This window comes from Perognathus longimembris, chromosome 13 (assembly GCF_023159225.1).
Source record: "Perognathus longimembris pacificus isolate PPM17 chromosome 13, ASM2315922v1, whole genome shotgun sequence".
Lineage (NCBI taxonomy): Eukaryota > Metazoa > Chordata > Mammalia > Rodentia > Heteromyidae > Perognathus > Perognathus longimembris.
The window spans coordinates 35,685,914-35,708,320 of NC_063173.1; the positions used below are offsets into that span (position 1 = coordinate 35,685,914).

Genomic DNA, 22,407 nt, shown 5'->3' on the forward strand with positions numbered 1-22,407 from the left:
ATCATCACTCTCAGATATTCCTTATTCCAGCAAGCATTTTGGGATTCATCTGTAGGTCTGAGGCCTGTCTCTCTAACCTAGCCCCATAGTACTGAATGTCTTCCTTTCTGATCACTCGGCACATTGGTTTGCCATGTGGCAGGTACTCTGTTTACTGAATAGATGAACAAATGAACATCTGGATAAATGAACAACTACATAGAGGCTATAACTCTGTAGAGACCATAGCTGTCTTACTCCCCACGGTACTTTGTTAAAACTGAAAATTCAATGGCTCTGTTAAGCTCCTTGTGCTCAGTGCTTAATATGTATGTAACATCTCAGGGAGAGAATATTTCCATCACCGCAGGAGGGTATGGCATAGAGCTTCTCCTACTGGAAGCATCAATCTGGATATAATGTACAGGCAGGATTGATTTCATATATCTGAAATTTTTATTTCTTTTGGAAAAATCAGGTTATCTGTGCCATCGAGGCCCTAGGCTTGCGTTCCCCACCTGGCAGTAGGAAGGGAGGGGATGGTGTTTCTCAATGCATTGCACTGGAGTTGTCTGCTGGACCATTTCACCACCCCACCCCCCCTCCCCCCCACTTCCCAGCAACAGTTTACCAGGAGCCTTGAATTTAGGGACCACGCCCATCCCGCCTGCTTCCAGAGAGTTGTACAAGAGACCCGACTTCAAATTTTGCAAAATAAGAGTCGGATGGGCTTTAAGAGTTCATCTGGGGCGCAGATGGGGCCAAGGTTCCTGCTCTTCGGTTGGAAGCCTGTTTCCTTACATTCTCCGGAACTGAAGAGATTTTTATCCTGGAACATCTGTTGCTTGACAAAGAACTTCTTCCCGGGTTCCCAGAGAGCTCTCCAGTTTCCAGCCCCTGCTCGCCTTGGGCCCGCCCCTCGCGGGTGAGACGGCGGGGAGGGGCCAAGGGGAAACCCAAGCCCTAGCGCCCACCACCCCGGCCCGGGCGACGTGGCTCGGCGGTCCCTGGCCTCCCCGCGGCGCCGACGGCGCAGCGACCAATGGGCGCGTGAGCGCGGCCCCCGAAGCCTCCCCGCGCCAGCGCGGGGCGCGCCCCTCCTCGGGGTACGGGGCGGGCACAGCAGAAGCCGGGCCCCGCCCCAGCCGGCCCCGGCCCAGCCCCCGTGCTCCGAGCCCCCATTCCGGAGCTACCGCTCGGGTCCGGTCGCTCCGGGCCTCCTGCTCCTCGGGACGACGATGGCGAGCGGGGACAGTGGCCGCCGCCTGGGGCTCGCCCTGGGGCTGCTGCTGGCCCTGGCGCTGGTTCCGCGGGCGCTGCGGGCCAAGCCCACGGTGCGCAGGGAGCGCGTGGTGCGGCCCGACTCTGAGCTGGGTGAGCGGCCGCCCGAGGACAACCAGAGCTTCCAGTACGACCACGAGGCCTTCTTGGGCAAGGAGGACTCCAAGACCTTCGATCAGCTCACCCCGGAAGAGAGCAAGGAGAGGCTGGGGTGAGGCCGCGGCCCAGGCCGCTCTTGGGGGGCGACGCAGGTGCCCGTGGGGACCCAGGCACCGGAGCCACGCGGGATCTCCGCGCAAATCGAAAGCGGAAATCGCAGTGTGTGGAGCCGAGGGCTGGGGGTGGCCGGGCTCGGGCAAAGTTATCTCTGGACCCCCAGACCCCCGCGTGGAGATCGGTGCCACACCCCAGCCGGCCTGGGGTGGCTTCCCGCGGGGAACGTGGCAGCGGCCTGCCGGAGCCAGGACCGAGAGGGCCCGCCCCCTCCCCTTGCTTGCATCAGAAGGGAGGGGAGAGTGTGTACAAAAGAAGTTTGTTCACAGTGGCCCTTCAGTGCAGGAGTTCTTGCCAACCCTCGCAGTCCTCGCTTAGTTCCCACGTGGAGAGAGGAGGCTTCAGACCCTTGTTCAGACGTGGGATACAAGAGGCAGGAGATGAAATGTCTTGATTCCTGGGTTTGTGTCTGAGAGCCAGGACTAATCCCATAAATCTCGGTGTAGGGACTATGAAAGTCTGGCTGTTAGGAAGGGAGGAGATGGGCTTGGGAAGAGTAGTAGGGAGTGAAGATGAGAACTGGGTCCCTTGTTTCTGTTTCCAGCAAATGCCAGTGAGGCATTTATGTCTTTGGCAACTGGTTGTTAGGGGCAAAACACTATAGAGTGGTGGTGGTTCTTGAACTCAGCTGTGGAACTGGACCCCAAACCTGGGAAAGAAAGAGAATCCAGAGCTCTCAGTACACCCTCCCCTGGTTCTCCTCTGAGGACAACTGGGGGGACAGTTTGGTATTGCGCTGAGTTACCTAGAAATCCTTCCAGAGAAACTAGCAGTCAGTAAGGCCTGGCAGGGCTGGGGAGGAGGGGGCCTGGTGCATCAACAGTGGCTAGTGGGCACTAGGGCTTCCAGAACCTGCGTCTTAATCGTGGAGGATCTACCTGTCTCTCTACAATCAAAAGGAACATAGTCACCCCTGTGCTTGTTGAGGCTTCCAAAAGCCAGTGTGTCCAGGTAGGATAGGATAAATGATGCCTATTGTGTAGGTGTACCATCTGCAGGTTGTGATAAAAGGATCTTTGAACTTCAAAGTCACCTCCAAACAATTAACCTTTTATTTGGCTGAGAAGTACTTTATCTGGTTGTTTAGAATTTCATAATAGGGGCCATTGACAGATTCAGTGTCTTGTATGGCTTTGAGGCCCTTGGAAGACTGATTTACTGTGTAACCCGATGGCAGCCTTGGTGGGTGCTTTGTCACTGGAGAGGAGTGGGGAAGGAGAGAATGAGAGGCCTGGGGATGGGGAATTGGGAACTTTAGCTTTTGGTGGCATCATTTCATGCCTTCATCTTGCCATTAAGTCAGCCTAATTGTAAGAGCAAAGGCTGATGTAGTTGGTTTGGGTTTGATCTTTAGCTGAAGACTTGATTTCATTCATTTTATTTATGCAGCAAACATTGGGCTGGCTACTGTGTACCAGACATTCATGTTTTGATACCTGACAGTTACAAAGATCAAACTTTATGCTCTATGCCTTAAAATGCTTATTGGCATGGTAGTGGTGTGTTACAGCCACGACCAAGCACACCCAGGAAGAGTCCCTAGGCTTCAGGCTGGAGAGGGGGCTTAGGAGCTTTTGATGTCACCCAATCAGAGCTTGTAGAATGCCTCAGAAGTTGTGACATGTTCAGCAAGGGATGGCATGTCAGAAGGAGCAGCCAGTTTATAAAGGTTTTGAACTTTGTTCTGGAACAGGACAGGACATGAGCCCCTGGAGGAGCAGGAAAGGAAAAGGGACTTGAGAGTAGAAGGTGAACAGTCTTGGTAAGGTAGAGATTAGATGTTATCATGTATGTTGTGGAAAGCCCTAATCCCAAAATTTGTCAGGAAACGGAGGCACAGGGTGGGCAGGGTGGCAGCTGGAGCAATGGCAGGAGAAAGACAAGGAGGAGCAGCAAGAGAATGAATCCAGACACCAGTGGTACTTTCGTTCAGTATGGCAGAGAGGAAGGATTAAGGAAGCAAGGATGGTCTCTGGCCTGAGCCTTGGATAGGGAGTTGCATCCACCTATCCCTGAGCTAGAGGGTGGGTGGGACTTTTGGAAATTATGGGTTCTACTTGGAAGGGGGGCTGAGTATGAGGAGCCACCCTTCTGTCCACTGCCTTCAGAGTCCCCTCCAAGCCTGCACTTCTGAGAGAGGAGTTTAACTGGATGCAAGAAAATTTATCTGTACTGCCATCCACCCATAGATCACATGCAGTCTCCAACTGTGCCTTATGTACAATCTTAGAAAAAAAAATAGGACCCACTTGCCAACATTTAAATTCTGAGTAATTTCACATACTGACCCAGATTCCTAGTTTCTCCTCACACCCAGCTAGGCAGCCTTGTTTGGCATCTGACAAGAGATCTCCCAGTTGCCACAAGCCTCTCCTAGAGGCCTTGCTCATTTTTTTTACTTGCTGAGTTTGTAGAGTTTTCCATCCACCCTTGACCTAGGTTGCTGCCTTTAGTAAGGAAAGGCAGTCCTCCCTTCCTTTATTCCTTACAGCCTTCCTTAGGGAAGATGGGGAAACTAAAGTCCAGTCAGTCCCATGTCCAAGGTCATGCAGATAAAGTGAACCGGAGCCAGGACTGGGATTCCAGGGTTCAGATGAAAGCACTTCAGCTTTATCTACACGACAGCTACCTTTTCCAGTATCTTCCACACTTGGGATTTTTCTAGATAGTTTAGATTATATTTGTCCTTCAAGTAGATACTGAGCCCCTACTGTGTATCTGGCTGACCTTTGTCCTGGATCCTGATTTTTTTGTTAATTAACTGCTATCCTTTCCCTAAAAGAGGGCTATACAGTCTGTTGTCACTAGGTATTTGCTGATCAGAGATGCTTTTCCTTGGACCCGCCGTTACTGTATGTGTACCCAGGGTTAGAGCAATGCCTGGTGGATGGACTCAGTACTACTCAGTGGTTAAAGCAACTGCTGTGACTTTAGGGGAAATCCTGGAGTCCAACCTGAGTTTACTTCATGCTTAAGTCTCTCAGTCTCCAGACCTGTCAAATGGTGATGTAAGGAACACTATAAAGCCACTAGTATTGTTCATACCTTCCAGAGAAACAGGAACTAGGGCTTCCTGAGTCTTTGGGTAGGAGGTATTGACTGATAGTTCACTCTGTCACCATCACCCTTACTGGGTTTCTTTATTTTGTGCCACCCCCAAAAGTTAGGAGTTGTAGCAGTACTAGTTATGAGATAGGACGAACTAAAGAATTCATTTTGTGTTTTCTTCTAATGAATCGAAGATTAACATTCAATCAGAAATTCTATTGACAAGATAGAATTCCAGCCCCAAACAATGAAGGAAGTCCTTGTTGGCCTCTATGGTCTCATCCCAGGTAAATGGACTACCTGTAGGATGAAATTCCTTTTAAGTATGGGAAATTGCAGAGGCAACCAGCTTGAGATTCCCTACAGATTGCTTGGGAACATCTGGCTTAGAGATGGATAAATGACATTTCCAACCTGAAATTGCTCTGAATTTGCATCTAGGATGCCTTAGTGGAATCTACTGGAAAACCATTGTAACTTGGGCTGGAGAGACCAGGAGGCATAAATATCTTCACCCGAAGAGCCGGGCACAAGGGTCCTGCAGTTGCTCAACTGGTTACATTTCTGGATTAGCTTCCATGATGTAAAGGCTCTTTCATTGTGTGGATATTTGATGCTTTGTCCAACAAGATCTGATTTCCTGCTTTCCGTTTTAAAACTTTGATCCAACATGGTGGAATTAAAGACAAAAACAAATGATTTGCTTGTCTTAGTTTGATGTAATTTTCTATTTTTTGCATTGGACCTGAAGCCATAAAAAATATAGGTCTTTACTCCAGTTGACTAAATATTAGCTATGTGACATTAGAAAGGTCATTCCATTTCCCTGAGCCTCAGTTTCCATTTGTCTAGGAATTGACCTACATTAGGAAACACTAATAGGTTTCATCTTCTAGGTCATCACAGTGCAAGGGCACTGTACTGAGAATTCTGGGATCACATCTAGGTTTATCAGGATGGAGAAGCATGATCCATTAACATGGTCTGCCATTGGCACTATTTTGAAATGTGAGAAAGACATGTTATCTTTGAAAAAAAGGAAACGTTAAGATCCTTCCCAGTACCATACATCACTAATTCTGTTGTAGTTTATGCATTACATTTTGTAAGGTTTGATCATTTGCTAGAGCACAAGCCTTGATAATATAGCCTTGTGGGTTTTGTTTTTGAACTACAGGAAGATCGTGGATCGAATTGACAGTGATGGGGATGGCTTTGTCACCACTGAGGAGCTGAAAGTTTGGATCAAACGGGTGCAGAAAAGATACATCTATGACAATGTCGCTAAAGTCTGGAAGGATTACGATAGGGACAAAGACGATAAAATTTCCTGGGAAGAATACAAACAAGCCACATATGGCTACTATCTAGGTGAGTGCTGATGCTGAAGCAATTGCACCAGTGCGAGTTAGGTAACAAGCTTCTTGCAAGAGACCCAGTCCTTTCGTTATGGCTACCTCCCTTGAAGAGACAACACAACTCTGAAGTAGAATCTATTGTGTAACATCTTCCTCTGCCTATTGAGGATGTACTGAGCTGCATATTTCAAGTGAAGTCATTCATGGGTGGAAGGTATGAAACACCAATAGGCCACTGTCCTACTTGAACTTAATCTCAGAGGCTCACACAGAGAAATAGCAGGGAGGAAATATCTCTGCAATACAAATTTCAAATTGCTACCAGAATTTAGGAAACAAAGATTAAATATCCTGAAGCACTCAGGGAAGACCTCTTGGACCTTGAAGAACAGAATCATATTTAGAGAGATGGAGTTGTGGGTAAAGTACAGGAGTTGGAGGGAGAGAGGTATAGCACCGTACTGTTTGAAAGTAAGATCTAGTAAGTTAGGGGAATGAGGAATGAGCATAGGGCAAAGGCTAGAGTACAAACCCATGAGGGGCCTGGTAGAAACAGTGAGGAAACAGGCCTGAGAACCAACGATGCACGTGCATGCGCATGCACACACACACCCCGCCCCCTCTCCCCATCCAGATTTAGAGAATCTTGAAATCCAGGCAAGTATTTAAGCAAGATGTATTGGGAACCAGGGTTCCTGTGTATATTATCGGTCAAAGAATGATACGATAACAGACAGATTTTTGTATGGTGTAAACCATCTTAACCATTTGCTATCAGGCTTCTAAACATGTATTAGGACCTTGATTATGGGATGACTTGAAGATACGAGAGCCATTCTAAAATAGGATCTATTAAAGAACTCAGTATGTCAGGATCTTTAGTTTGATGTGTACAGTTTGAATGTGAAGGATTAGTGATCTGGAAGGAAAGGCTTTCCTTCATAGCACAGTGTAAGTACTTCTGTGTCTCTCTTGTAGGCAACCCCACTGAGTTCCAAGATAGTTCCGATCATCACACCTTCAAAAAGATGCTGCCACGTGATGAGAGAAGATTCAAGGCAGCAGACCTTGATGGGGACCTGATAACCACTCGGGAGGAGTTCACTGCCTTTCTGCACCCTGAGGAGTTTGAGCATATGAAAGAAATTGTGGTTTTGGTAAGACCAGTAAAGACCCTGGACTGGGAAAAGTCTAGGTAGAAAGCTATATTTTGTTTCTTCTTTCAAAGAGATTTTTTTTAATTTTATGTTTGAAAGAAATTAGAGAAAGTCTGTAAAATGCAATAGATTTAATGCCTGCCTATCCAAGAAGCTAGTTAGAACAAACTAGCTGCTGTAACAAAGAGCCCCCTATAGAAACCATTTAACTTGAGGTCTGTTTCTTACTCGACAACTCTAGTATAGATGATCCCAGCCAGATGGATCTTTTGGTTTTGTTTTTTTTGTTTTTTTTGTTTTTTTGGCCAGTCCTAGGCCGTGAACTCAGGGCCTGAGCACTGTTCCTGGCTTCTTTTTTGCTCAAGGCTAGCACTCTGCCACTTGAGCCACAGCGCCACTTCTGGCCATTTTCTGTATATGTGGTGCTAAGGAATCGAACCCAGGGCCTCATGTATACGAGGCAAGCACTCTTGCCACTAGGCCATATTCCCAACCCCAGATGGATCTTTTGGATAGCTTCTTATATCCCTTCCATTTCTGTTTTGATGGGCCCTCTGGCCCTCTACCTCTGGGGAGATAAAGGAATGAGCCAAAAGTTGTCAAGCATTTTGTTATAAAATATGAACCAAAGAAGACAATATATGATTCTCAAATTCACTTAGAGCATGTGGCCATCTTGCATTTTTCCCTAGGAAACCCTGGAGGACATCGACAAGAATGGGGATGGGTTTGTGGACCAGGATGAGTACATTGGTAAGTGCTGGACTGGGCTCACTCAGTTGTTCTCTTTGGGCAACATTCCTTCACCCCCACATTGAATACTTTACCCCAGACTTCTTTCAACAGCTGCTACAAGTCTGCCAGTGTCACTACAGGGCCCTCCCCCTGTTTTAGCCCCATTTGTCACAGTAGCCCTGGTAATGAACTTAGATTTCATTCAGTGGAGAAGAGGCCAACAGGCTGCCCTACCCCTGGGCTGGCCAGCAGCTGGCCCCTTGGCCCTCATAGTTCCCCTTCATCACACAGCCCTGGTTTATCCTTGGAAAATGGGATTGGAGAGCTATAGATTGATAGTGAGGCCAGAGCAGACAGTGGGTTGGGGAAGATTCTGAACTCAGACCACAGGTCAGACCCAGCCTAGAAGCCCTGAGAAGGCATAGCTGTGACAATAGAACTGCCTGTATTCCTGAGCTCTCTGCAGAAAGGCATTCTCAACAAGGCCACAGCTTCTACAGAAGCAGAGTTGCCCAGTAATCCAGCTGTACCTAGCATTTGTTTCTGAAGGGCTTCAAGTAGCAACAGAAGAAGCATTTGTTCTGATGGCTGTGAATGCTGGCAGCCTGAAAGTCGGGTTTGCATGGAGTTAGAAGCTTCTCGAGCCCTTTATGGCATCACAGAAATAACTGGTGCCAGCAACAAGATAATTTCCATCTGACCCCCACCAACTGCTGTGGCTGACGGCTCTAACTTTAGGCTGTCTGCTCACAACAGCTCTTTCTTCCCTGTCTCTATCAGGGAAAAGCTGGGAAATCATTGAATATGAAAGGGGGGTGGGATCATTTTTAGGACATATGCTTAAAAGATAGCTAATTACCTGCAAAAATAAAACTGGGGCTCAAGTTGCCCTCAGTCTGGTTTTCCGGGTACATTATTTTGGCCACTCCATACACAAGGACAGGCAAAGTTGTCACTTAACACTAGAAATTGTATTTGCTTCCGAGAGCTGAATACTGTTGCCTGTCTTTGGTAACAGGTAGCTCTCTCTGCAGTAATTAAAGTGATCTTGGTGGCACTTTATAGAATAATGACGCTGACTACTCCCTCCTTGAAGCCTTCCTCTTGTGAGGCACACGTGGGAGGGAAGCATTCAGAGCCCCTGACATGTCATGTAACAAAGGTGATAGAATTAGACTGACAGACAAGGCCAACAAGTAGAAATAGCGTGGTACTTTTGCTTAGCAGTCTGTGCTTCTCCTGGTTCTCCGAACTCTGCATTGTAATGGGGCGAGTGAGGGACAAAACTTTTTGAGGGGCTTTGTGTGAAAGAAGCATGTCATTCTGTATACTGGAGAGAGAGAGAGAGGGTGGGCTTGAAAATCAAATTTGGGGTGACTTGTGGTTGGAAAGACCCAGTTTTTTTTTTTTTTTTTTTTTTGGCCAGTCCTGGGCCTTGGACTCAGGGCCTGAGCACTGTCCCTGGCTTCTTCCAGCTCAAGGCTAGCACTCTGCCACTTGAGCCACAGCGCCGCTTCTGGCCGTTTTCTGTATATGTGGTGCTGGGGAATCGAACCTAGGGCCTCGTGTATCCGAGGCAGGCACTCTTGCCACTAGGCTATATCCCCAGCCCCGGAAAGACCCAGTTTTGAGTTGCCTAGCTGGTGATATCTTTTCATTTCTAGGACAGCTTTTGCTTCTGGTAGGGACAAGTGGAAAATGGATAATTAGGATACAAGTGGGAAGGGCATCAGAATTGGAGCCCTTGGCTTGTCCATTCCCCAGCTGTGTGACCCTGAAAGAGTCATGTAACCACTCAGTTTTCCTCATCTGCAAAATGAGAATAAATAGCTCCTATCCTTGCAGGAGCAGATGAAGTTCTGGTTCGCTCATTCAAAAACTCTTTATCAAAATGTATTCATTGCCTGACTTATGTAACTGTAACCCCTGTGAATATTATCTTTACAATAACAGTTTGAAAAAAAAACTTTGCCAGATATAATGTGACATGTGTAAATATCAGGTGTCAGTCTATCTCCTTGGTTGTCTTATAGCCAAGATAGCCAAGAGTCATGCTTCTCCCCCCCCTTCTCTGTGTGTCTCTGTCTCTTTCTCTCATCAGTGTGAGGCTTGAACTCAGGACCCAGGCCATGCTTCTTTTTCCTGTTCCTGCTTTTACCTGCTTCTACCACATGACATCCCCCCTTCCCTTATATTGAAGTTTTTTCTTCCTTCTTTTCATCTCTTTCCCTCTCTGTATCTGTCTGTCTGCCTGTCTTTTCTCCAATTCTTTCTAAATTTCTCCATCAAAGAGAAATAGGGCTTCTTTTTGTTAAGAAGACCCAGCAGTAGTGGTGTTTCCTTCCCCTACTGCTCTTCCCTTGGAGAGGAAAGATCTGTCCTAGAGAAGTGCTATAAGGATGAAATGAGATGCTCTGTGAAAGCCCTTGGAAATGCTAGAAATGGCAATGCCAGTGAGGCCAGAGCATAGGGCAGCCACTGCCCATGTTCCCGAGGGGCCTCCCACTCAGACTGGCTGTGCTCTACAGGCTGGGGCTGAGCCTCAGGTTCACCTGTAAGGTGTGAATAACAGCAGCACCTAGTTCATAAACTTGCTAAGGAAATCAAATGAAAAAGAGAATATAAAATACATGTTACTTAAATCAGTGACTAAGCTTTCAGTTTGTCTGTAAAATGCAAATAATAATGGATAAACCACAAAGATAACATGGCACTAAAAGGTGATGACCAGGTCACACGTGAGTTAAGTAACATAATCTCAATCACTGAACTGAGTCAAGAGCTAAGATTCATCTTCTAGCTTCTAACCTCAGGTCTTTGTTTCCTACATGGCCTTCATGCTGGGTCAATCGTAGCCTTGTACCCATAGTCTCCAGTTGTGACTCCGGTCTCTTAATGGGTTAACATCATTCCAGAATTTTTTTTTTTTTTTTTTTTTGCTTTGACCTTCCTACTTGTGCTTTGTAACTACAAACAACCTTCCCTTCTAGCTGACATGTTTTCTCATGAGGAGAGTGGCCCTGAGCCAGACTGGGTTTTGTCAGAACGGGAGCAGTTCAATGACTTCCGGGATCAGAACAAGGATGGGAAGCTGGACAAGGACGAGATCCGACACTGGATCCTCCCTCAAGATTATGACCATGCGCAGGCAGAGGCCAGGCACCTGGTGTATGAGTCAGACAAAAACAAGGTATTGTGCTATCATTGATCCAAAGGAGACAGTTTGAATAAGATTTGATTTATCTACTTTGGCAGTAACATTGGGCAGTGTGGCTATATCCTTGTTGATGTCTCTTGCTCTACAGTAGAGAAATGGAAACTTTAGCAAATACCATGAAGACCCACAGTGAACTCTGGGCTTTCCTAAATAGAGCCAGCTATGGGCTGCAAACATAAAGTCTCCCCAGCTAGGACTGAAGAGTCACTTTGTTTGATGTGGGCAGGATGTGGATTGAAGAATTAAACCTTGCATGGCCCGACAGAAACTTACTTATCCATTCACATAACAGATATTTCTCAAACTTCTGTCAGGCACAAGGAAGCCTATCCCACTTGACACAGGAGAGCTCTATAGAGCTAGGCAGGCTCAGGAAAGCTTCTTCTCCATAGCCAAGGCCAGTACTTCCCAGTCATCAAGTAAACTGGGAATGTGGGTGCAGCTCAGGCATAGAGCACTGGCCTACTAGGTGGAGGGTCCTGGGCTAAATCTTAAAACACTGGAATAGATGATGGATGGATGGACAGATGGATGGACGAGACAGATAAAATCTGTAATTAAGATTTAGACAAACATTTTTACTTCGCTCTACTTTACAATTGCTACAAGGTCCCAAGAGGACAGATGAGGTTATTGAGTTTGGCCCTCAAGGGCAGTGGGGTTCCTCAGGATTGCTTTGGGAACACCTACACTGCTCATAGATATTAATGGATTCCAGCTTCTGAGTCATCCAGGTACTGAGTCAAGTCACTTCAGTTCAGCTTTTACAGCAAGAAATTACTCCATTTTGGAGGTGTGCAGCACATAGCCATAGATGAAAGAGGAGCCTAGAAGCTTTTAAATTATTAGATGTCATGCTTCAAACATTTTAAATCAAGGATATAACAAATGTCTCACCAGACAACGGATTCATGCTTACAAGGCCTCCCATGATGGCTCTTCCCTCTTTTCACAGGATGAGAAACTAACTAAAGAAGAAATATTGGACAACTGGAACATGTTTGTTGGAAGTCAAGCTACGAATTATGGGGAGGATCTCACAAAAAATCACGATGAACTTTGATAGACATTCATTGTAAGGAGGCAGACTGTCTAAGGTCTCCTCTTACTGTCTTGGGTGGTTGCTACTTTCATCTGATTTACAGCAGTTGTATCCCTAAAAAAAGCATTATACCTCAGATTGGGGTAAAAAATTACTTTTCACTCCATATTTACTGGAAAGTGATCCTTACTATGTTTTTCAGGAAGATTTCTAAAAACATATTGGAATCTTAGCAAAGTACAGTTATCCCTGGGGGTGCATTGCTACAGCACGGCTTCTAAAGAGTTATTGTTTCTTTTTTTCCCCACTAGATGTAAGTAAAAGGCGAATAAAACTTGAAAAAGTTCTGCTACTCAGAGGTTTGGTAGGGTGGGGGGTAGCATATTGCGTGACTGTTGTATATTTGAGCTATCAGATTTTTAAAATATTCACCACTGCTAAATGGTCAGTGGTATTTCCTTAGGCTTATTTCAGAGCAAGTCTAAGATTTCCGATTCTTTTTTGACCTTCTATTTTGAACTGTTACTCTAAAGTGCTATATAGGTCTCTGTGCATTTTTCTGTAGGTGCATAATTAATCCACATCTTTGTTTGTTGTTTTTATGAAAAGCAATCAAAAAAGATAATGTGAACAAGGAAGGAATTTTAGAGGTAGGGAAATGATGGAGGTCAGGCATTTGAAGGATTGTACCAACATGAAGAACCCTTTAAATATTCTTGAGAAGATTTTCTTGACATGGAAATGATGTGGACCTGATCTTTGAAATCGTGGCTAGAAATATAATCTGTTTCCTCCATGATCCTGAATTGAAAATGAAGTTTTGAGAGTCTAATGGATTCATCCAACATACCCACATCCTCACCTCTACCACAGGACAGCCTACACCATAGAAGTTGGGCAAAGTGAATTTCTGGGCCACTGACTGAATGGCAGAAACAATGATAGGTTGGAAACAATGGAATAAAGGATCACCTTGAGGATTTTCTACTGTGTCCTGTGGTGTTTGACCTGTGGTATTTGTGGTATCATTTTTCATAAAGAATTAAACAGAGGGTGAGTTGTAATGAATATGATTATAAAGAATCTGGTGTTCTTAATGCATTAGAATGTTTGGAATATAATCCATATTTTCTCCTTAGTATACGCTTATCATTCTCCCTTTTTTGTTTTGGTGGTCCTGGGGTTTGAACTTGATGCCATATGATTGCTAGGCAACAAGTACTCAACTACTTGGTCCACACATCCAGCCTTTTCTGTATTTTTTAGGTCTTGATTGTGCCCAGGGTTATCCTTAAGTCTTAGTTCTCCTACCTATACCTTCCATGTAGCTGGGATTATATAGATTAACCATTGTGCCAGGTTGGTTTATTAAGAAAGGGTCTTGTTAACTTTCTTATTTTTTCCTGGGATGGACTCGTGGATATATCTTTGAGGAGACACCGTTCCATCAGTAACACCACTTGCCATCTTGTTTGCACATTGTCACTGCTCCACGTTGGAATGCGAGCTTCATGAGAACATTGTTGGTATCACATCAGCTGCTATTTCCCAGGACCTGGCACAGTAGAGTGTTGCTCCACTCTGTCACTTGCTAAACAAATGAAACTTTAGTAGATATAGCAAAAAAAAAACAAAACCCAACCCATAGGATAGAAAGTTAAACAGTGTACCCAAGATTCCACAATGATTGGATGGCAGGGGAAGAATTTAAATCCAAAATCCTTGGTTCTGAAAATCCCTACAATTTTGATTAGGTTGCAATACTCCAACCCTCTCTGGTTTTCATATATGGCCTCTGTTCCTTTGTTGACCTCTTTCCTGGAAGTGTGTGAAAGACTTCTCTTTTGTCAGACAATAAAAGCCTGTCTCGAGAGAAATAAGGAAATAGTATCGTAGCCAGGCCCTGATACTTGTAATTCTAGCTACTCAGGAGACTGAGATCTGAGAATCAAGGCTGTAGTCAGCCCAGGAAAAAAAGTCCATGAGACACTGACACTTATCTACAATTTACAAAAAAAAAAAAAAAAAAAAAAAAGTGGAAATGTGGTTTAGAGTGAAGAACACCAATTTTTTTTTTTTTTTTTGGCCAGTCCTGGGCCTTGGACTCAGGGCCTGAGCACTGTCCCTGGCTTCTTCCCGCTCAAGGCTAGCACTCTGCCACTTGAGCCACAGCGCCGCTTCTGGCCGTTTTCTGTAGATGTGGTGCTGGGGAATCGAACCTAGGGCCTCGTGTATCCGAGGCAGGCACTCTTGCCACTAGGCTATATCCCCAGCCCAAGAACACCAATTTTGAGTGGAAAAGCCAAGTGAGAATTAAGAGGCTGAGTTCAAGCCTGACTCGCAGTGCACCTAAAGAAAAAAATAATAGTAAAAGTAACATGTAACCTGAGTAAGCACATAACTGCAAGGTGTGTTCACATGTTTCTCTGCAAAAGGTGACCATTGTTGCTGTATTAAGTTGCTCATAGTAGGACACTGGATTTATTTGGCACATTAAATTTTTCCTCTCAAGTCACTGCGCATAAGAAGAGTAACCCTGGAAGGGATTTGCTCTTCTGGATCTGGATTTAACACTATTTAAAGAAAGAAAGCCTTAGCTGGAGGGGTGTCACTGTTATCATGGTGATTCGTAAAACCTTAGATTCCTAATAAGGTCTGACTGTTGCAAGGAAAGCAGATTTTGTTTCTAGGTAATATTTCAAGTCTGATTATGAACAAATGCTACAAAATTGATTTGTAATGGGAAATACTGTAATGTCACAAGGCATTATTTAATGCTTGATGTGACTGAAAGCACTAATTGCTCGCAGCCATATTCTGTCTAAGCAAGCCATGAACACATTTGTACTTCTCGCCTCTTACTGTAGGTTTTCAAATGAATCCAAGTGTCACAAAAATACTTTGAGAAAATTTGCAATACCTGAAGGTTTTCTTGACCTGCTTGGACTATTAGAGTTGGTCCCCTATTATTAAACACACCAGTCATTTGTATTCAGAGGTGCCCAACAAACAGGAGTGGGGTGGATACTTGTTAACAGCTCAGCCCAAAGATCTTGTGGAAGGACAGAGTGGCGGAATTTTTTTTTCAATCTTCCTAGATTTACTTAGCCATCTTTATAACATTTTGGCTTTCTCCAAGACTGTGCCTTTGAGAACTGGCCCTGTCTAGAGTCATAAAAACCGTTTATAGTGCTAGAATTGCCCTCTAAAACCCAATGAGTGTCATAACATTCACTGCTTTGGCTCACACTAAAGCATTAAAAATAGGAGCCCTGGAAAGAGTAGGTCATCAGCATGTAAACTCCTAAAATTTACCAAACTTGAGAATTAGTTCCAAACTAGCCATCCCTACTCACTAGTGCTGAGTTCCAGGGGACACGAACTCAGCAAATTATATCCAACGTATCCCTTACTTACCTTTGTAATTTTTCTCACATGAAATAGAAAACAGAATCTAAGGCTGGTAGCTCACAAGCTATGATCCCCACTACTACTCAGGAAGTGAAGACAGGAAGATTAGGGTTCAAGCCCTGCCCAGGCCTTTATTACAGTACCTTGTCTGAAGAACAAGCTATGAGCAAAAGAACAGAATAGGACTCTAGTGGCAGAATGCTTGCTAGGCAAATATGAGGCCTTGAGGAAAAAGAAACACTGTACAACTCCCCATAGAAGTACATCCAAAAGACCCAAATGCAACTGCTTATTTTTCTTCCTTGAAGGCACTTGGATAGTAGATGGACACATTTCATTTCTAGGATAACCAGTGATGGTTGTACCAGAGACAGTGCCTGCAGACATTTCTCATGCAACCTTTATAATCACCCTCAGGAGGTAGGAACTTGTATGAAAGTCTAAGCTGGTTTATGTTGCTATGGCAAACAGCCCTATCACCTCAAGGTTTTATTTGTTTGTTTTTGTCAGTCCTGGGGCTTGAACTCAGGGCCTGGTCACTGTCCCTGAGCTTCTTTTGCTCAAGCTAGCACTCTACCACTTGAGCCACAGTGTCACTTTGGGCTTTGTCTGTTTATGTGGTACTGAGGAATGAACCTAAGGCTTCATGCATGCTAGCCAAGCACTCTACCACTAAGCCACATTCCTAGCCCCATCTCAAGGTTTTAAAGCAATATATATTTACTGTTGGATTTTCCAAAGCCAGCTGTGGTTGAGCACGACAGCAGCAGTGTTGAGGCTTAGCAATGCATTCTCATCTGTGCCCACTGCAGAGCCAAGTGCAGGCGATGGGCTGCCACTTCCTGACAGTGACTAGTGTCACTCGTGCCCACAAGTAACTTGAAGAGCGGCGGAAGTGTGTGATCCTACTGCTGAAAGCATTACGGAGTGGCACCTGTGGGCACCACAGAATTATTTTCCCTATTTCACTAGTTGGGATACTAAGAGGCCATCATGTCTGTTGTCTTATGGCTCATAAAGGTGGTGCTAGAACTGTTTGTCCAAACCAGGACATGTTTGTCAAAGAAAGGGGGCATTTGAAGCAAAATCTACAGAAACCCCCAAGGCCACCTTTCCTCTCCACACTGGGATTCATAAAGGTCCATTCATTTCTTCTCAATTTATGCTTCAGGGACCAAAGCCTTCTATTGACCCAGAGCCATGCTTCTGTTCTCCATTGGACCCTGGAATTCATGCTCATGGCCCCCGTTACTGGCTTCCCCAAGCACATGTTCCAGATGTCAGGTAAAGTGGCAAGTGGATGCACCTGTACTTCCAAAGTGGCAAATGAGCAGCTTTTGGGAGGGACTCCGTTTGACTATGTAAGCTGGGGTGCCCCTACATACTTGCTGTGTTTTGAATTTGTTTCCTCAAAGCCTAACAGCAGCATGATAGCATTGAGTGGTGAGGTTTTTCAGGAGATTAAGCCAGAGGCCCAGCACCCTTTTAAGGGGACAGAAGAATCAATCAAGCTGGGCCTTTTCTCCCTATCTACTCTTCTACCATGTGAATACAGAGAAACAAAGATACTGTTTTGGAAAATGGTCCTGGCCAGACCCTCTCTTCTTAAAATGTACCTAATACAAAGTATTTCTTCATTCCTTTTTTTTTTTTTTAATTTCAGTACTGGAGATTGAACGCAGAGCCTCAAGCTTGCTATTCACTCTTCCACCTGAGCCATGTTGAAGCTCTGTTCTATTTCATGACAGCAGCAGGAACACACTGAGACACATGTGAACTTGGGGCCTGTTCATGAGAAGAAAAATGGTGGAATGATCCATAGACTTCTCTATTTTTGCTCCTAGGAGAGGGTCAGCTGCCATGCTGTGACAACTCATACAATCCTGGGAGAACTAAGACTTGTGAATCTATTTAAAAGCCAATATTTGAAATTTTGGTTTCAATAATGGTGAATTTCCTTTTCTTAATCATCCCAATACAGTGCCTGGGATTTAAGAACCTCTTAGTTAAGCCACCATTACTATCACCATAAATTTTAAAACCTGATGGCAAAGCATGGTATAATGTCAACATTCAGGATCACTTTGATGAGATGTGGAGTTGATGGCATAGAAAGATGGGTTAAAGGCTCGACTGGAATCAAGTTCTAGCTCTGCCAGCCAGGAATTCCATGGTTTTAACAACTCACCTATACCCTCTCAGCATTGTTTTGTAGACAAGGTGAAGTAATACATGTACAAGAGCCTCAAGAAGTGAAGCACAAACACTAGAATTGCTTCCCGTTCATCTTCCTGAGAGGGTCAAGTGCCAGAGGTCAGTCAGATTGGTGCTGGAAACCCTGGGCAAATAATCTTCCAAGCTTTAGAATTACTGTGTGAAGCGGATTTTTTTTTTTAATCTCAGAATTGATCTAGGCAAAATTGAATGGCTTCATGGCAAAGAAATAGCACTTAACATTTGTCTAGCAAGAGTGGGGAACCTTTGGGCTGCCAAGGACATTTGAATATTTATAACATCATTTTCTGGCCATACAGAATTGTCGATATAAGCAGATGGCTGTGGGCAGATGACAAGAAGCATATGAGAAGTCTCTGTGTTATCATGTAACTCATGATTGCTCAGTCTTTATAAGGTCCTCAGGCAGAATGGCCCCCACTCTTGCATGATGAGAGTATGCCAAAGCTATTCATAGGTGGCAGAAATATGAAATTCAATTCCATAGCAGACCGAGGATTTTCTGAATTTCACCTAGGAAAGGCCACTATGGATCATGTTTTCCAGATGAGGAAGCTGAGGCCTACAGTGATTAAACCCACACTTTTCACTGCCAAGTTGAGGCCCAGGCAGACCTGGGACTAGAGCCCTCCCACTGTGTGCAATCATCACGTTTAAAGTCTCACCATTCTGGTCTGGAACAGCGGTAATTTGGTCTACCACATAGAGTAGTAATAGGATCAGTAGACGTCACGGCCGGCAACCACTCATTTCATGTTGTCAGCACTCAGCAACTAGCATCCACACCTACTATCATAATGAAGTATTAGTTTTCATATTCACTTTTTTCAGTAAAATATTTGTAGTTACTTTTTGCTTCAAACTGTGGCATGCCATTAGTGATTGATGGAGGTTATGGATGTAACAGAAAAAAAGCCAAAGTTAACTGTTATTTTTGTTTTTGTGCTTGGCTTGGGCTTGAAGTCAAGGCCTGTAGTACTATCCTTGAGCTTTATTTTTCCCTAAAGGCTGGTGTTCTACTTGAGTGACAGATCTACTTCAGGCATTTTGGTGGTTACTTGGAGATAAAAGTCTCACAGGCTTTCTCCTGCCCAGGCTGGCTTCAAACCACAATCCTCAGATCTCAGCCTCCTGAATAGCTAGGATTACAGGTGTTTACCACCAGCAAATCTATTATTTTTAAACATATGAGAAAAAAATGACCAGTTTTTCTAGCACCAAAGTTTGTATCTTCACAGAAAGCCAAAGGTCACACGGTTATGTACTAAAAACATCACAGGAAGTATGTAGCCTACCTGGTAAGTCACTGGTAAGAAAGCGGAGAGCATGTGGCATGTAGACAGGCTAGAGGGTCTGTGGCAGTGAGTAGGGCTCTCTTGCGGAAGTGGATCTGAAGCTGGCAGGGCCTGGACAGGGGACATCAGCATGGAGGTCATTGAGACCCTGGGCTCCATGAGGCTGACCAGACCTTTCCTCTAGAAACTTCACTTCCCTTTTCTCAGAGACAGTTGTGAGCACTCCAGAAGATAAATTGTTCCAAGTAGAAGCAATGCAAGGAGGGGCTTCCCTGGAGCCATTAAGATGGCCCTGAGATACCATTATGTAAGCAAACCTCAGCCATTTTAAAGGCTAAAATAGATGTTCAGAAATGAAAAGAAATTGTATAGAGATTAAGCTGAATTTTTCCTTTTTTTAATTAATTAAATTTTGTTGACAAGGTATTGTGCAAAAGGGGTACAGTTACATAATAAGGCAGTGAGTACATATCCTGTGATATCTTACACCCTCGTTTTTCTTTCCCTTCCCTAGATCAGGTAGGCATATATAATACAATGCCCAGTGTAATCATATACAGTAACCACATGGCGTATGCCAAAGGAAATTCACCTAGAACTTTAAATGTAACGTCAATAATAGAGTCCTCCTGTGTCCTTTTCTTGGAGTTGTTTTCGCTTCTCCTTGTCTTATATGATCTAGCTATTGTGATCCACTGATAGGTCTATTTATGTTTATTTATAGGTCTTTTTATGTTTAGTAGTCATTTGGTTTTAGATACATAATGTAAGGTCGCTGACCCAAACCTGTGGAAATACCATTTGAAAAGAAGTTTGTTGTTTTGCAGACCTGGTCTCTACTATCCCCCACCTTCACCCTAACAGACATATATTAAGAAGACCATGCCCCTTTGTTCTCTGTGTTCTAGGCTTGTCTCGCTCAACTTTATTTGTTCAAGCTCTGGCTATTTCCCTGCGAATACCAATATTTTATCATTTCTGATCGCTATGTAGTATTCCATTGTGTATAGGTACCACATTTTTTGGATCTATTCATCTGTAGAGGGGCATCTGGGTTGTTTCCATATTTTGGCTATTGTGAATTGTGCAGTGATAAACATGGATGTGCAGATGTCTTTTTGATATTTTTCTTTTTTTTTAATGACACAAACAATTCAGTGTACATCATTTAAACTGCTACTGGGTTCATCAGCTTCAGAAGCCCCTTCCTGAAGTCATCAGGAAGTCCCACTGGCTTGTTGGTGGCTGGATTCACAAAGACATGGACTGAAGATCCTGTGGCACAGGCCCAAGATTCAAACTGTGCCAACTTGGGATGGCCCAAGAAAAATCCATCCCCGAGGTCACAGTGCTCTGCTGAATTTCCTTCCTGAGGGGACACAGGGGGAAACAGAGCAAGTCGGTAATGCACGCTTGAGTGCCCAATTTTCTCCACAGCCAAGGCGGCCAGCGGGATCTGCGGAAAGCCAACAGGTATGTGGTAGGTGCACTGATTAGCCACCATGAACCCCACCATGGGGGATGTCAGTAAGCTGGTCTTCAGGCCACAGTACCTAGAAGGAGAACCATAATGTTTATTCCAGGTTGCTATGCCACTGTCCCTTAGTCCAAAAGCTAGGAGCCTTCTGTAGTAGAGGAGCCCCGCCCAAAGGGATCAGTCTAATCCCAGTTCTGTTGTTTCTTAGCTGAATTGCCTTGGGCAAGTTTTTTTCTCTCACTTTTTCTTTTTGCCAGTTTTGGAGCTTGAACTCAGGGCCTGAGTACTGTCCCTGGCTTCTTTTTGCTCAAGGGTAGCACTCTACCACTTGAGCCACAGCGCCACTTCTGGCCATTTTCTATATATGTGGTGCCAGGGAATCGAACCCAGGGCTTCATGTATACAAGGCAGGCACTCTTTCCACTAGGCCATATTCCCAGCCCTTGGGAAAGTTTTTTTAACTCTCCTGAACCTCAGTTTACACAATAATAGAATATCTGTTTTGATCATGGTACCACGTCCTAGGCTGACAGTGAAAAATTGAAAGGATGGCTCACACCTGTAATCCTAGCTACTTAGGAGGCTGAGATCTGAGGACCACGGTTCAAAGCCACCCAGGACAAGAAAATTCCTTGAGACTCATACCTCCAATTATCCACCATAAAGCAGTCAGAATTGGAGCTATGGATCAAGTGGTAGAGCACCAGCCTTGAGTACAAAAGCTCAGGCCCAGGGTTCAAGCCCCTAAGAGTGGCACACACAAATTGGGAATGTATATCATTTGATATATCAAGTTTCTAGCCAGGAAAGGTTTTCATTAACCACTGACTATTTTAATATAATTATGTCCATCTTTTCCTTATGGTGATGAGTCAGACACTTTTGTGTTAAATGAGAGAGAAACTTATTTATTAGGTATAAAAAGTTATGTCTTTTATCTCTACCACTGGATTTTAATCTCTTTAAGGACAGGGGTTGTAGCTAATACAATTTCTTAAGTTTTTTGAATAGAAATAAAATAGCACTTGGGATAAAACTTGGGGGTCAAACAGTATAGGAAATAAAAAGCATCCTGCTGAGTTATAGCAGGGACTCCACCAGAGACCCATTTGTGATTTAAGCATCTCTTTGCATTGTTTAATCCTCTTCTTTTCTTGAAAAAAAAAATGAAGATAGAATGCCTGGATTCACCAGAAGTGAATTATTATGGGTTGTGGAAGGTTTAATTATGGACATTGTTCTGAGAGGGGAAGCAGAAATAAGTTCCAGGTCCCCACTCAAAGAGCGCACCATGAGTTTCCTGTGTAGTTAGTCACCTTAGAGCCCACCAGTGACACCCAGGGTGGCATTAGATCCATTCACTTCCTGACATGAAGAGCTGCCCAGAATAAAAAATCAGGTGACAGAATAGTAGACACTATGCCATGTGAGCTCATTTGTGAGACAAGAATTTACTGGTTTATGAACTGGGAAACGATAAGATGCAGTATTTCTTTTAGTAATTATCTAACTGTCGTTTGAGAATTTTGCTTTATTTGTGCTTATATGAATGTTCCAAACAAAATGTGATTTGCTTTCAAACTGATTTTTAAATAATTGAATGTTATTTTTTTTCTTACCTTGTAGAAATAAGCTAGTCAGGAGATGAGCAGGCTGCTCCATGATAACACCACCCTAGCTGTCCTCCCTACAGAGTTACCTCACCAGTACTGGGAAGAGGGGTCTTAGTCTGGCAGGCTGCTATTATAAAAGTACTGATTGGATGGCTTATAAACAACAGGCATGTGTGTCTCATGGTTTCAGAAGCTAGGATGTCTGTATCAAGGCACCAACAGTCTAGTGTCTAGTCACAGTCTACTTCCTGGTTTCTGAGCAGCAGGACTGTGCCCCCACAGGGTA

At 44.3% G+C, this 22,407-nt stretch overlaps 2 protein-coding genes across 2 annotated transcripts in view; one reads left to right on the forward strand and one right to left on the reverse strand.

The window, feature by feature from the left end:
* The first annotated feature begins 1,001 nt into the window (after positions 1–1,001).
* Positions 1,002–13,075, forward strand: Rcn1 (reticulocalbin 1). Its single transcript, XM_048359658.1, has 6 exons — positions 1,002–1,471; positions 5,759–5,952; positions 6,918–7,096; positions 7,789–7,849; positions 10,822–11,021; positions 12,004–13,075. Exons 1-6 carry the CDS (start codon positions 1,218–1,220, stop codon positions 12,109–12,111), a joined length of 996 nt encoding a protein of 331 aa, XP_048215615.1. The 5' UTR covers positions 1,002–1,217; the 3' UTR covers positions 12,112–13,075.
* Positions 13,076–20,172: 7,097 nt separating this feature from the next.
* Positions 20,173–22,407, reverse strand: part of LOC125361301 — a 95,974-nt gene continuing 93,739 nt past the window's right edge. The window contains exon 2 of the mRNA XM_048359659.1: positions 20,173–20,584. Within this exon, the coding sequence (XP_048215616.1) occupies positions 20,200–20,584 (385 nt within the window). The 3' untranslated portion in view covers positions 20,173–20,199. The remainder of the gene's footprint in view (positions 20,585–22,407) is intronic.

Excerpts from the sequence above, each read along its gene's own strand:
- Rcn1 (XM_048359658.1), top strand. The coding sequence starts at position 1,218 with ATGGCGAGCGGGGACAGTGGCCGCCGCCTGGGGCTCGCCCTGGGGCTG. Across the intron at positions 1,472-5,758 it reads GAGAGCAAGGAGAGGCTGGG|GAAGATCGTGGATCGAATTG; the intron begins GTGAGGCCGCGG and ends TTTGAACTACAG. Across the intron at positions 11,022-12,003 it reads ATGAGTCAGACAAAAACAAG|GATGAGAAACTAACTAAAGA; the intron begins GTATTGTGCTAT and ends CTCTTTTCACAG.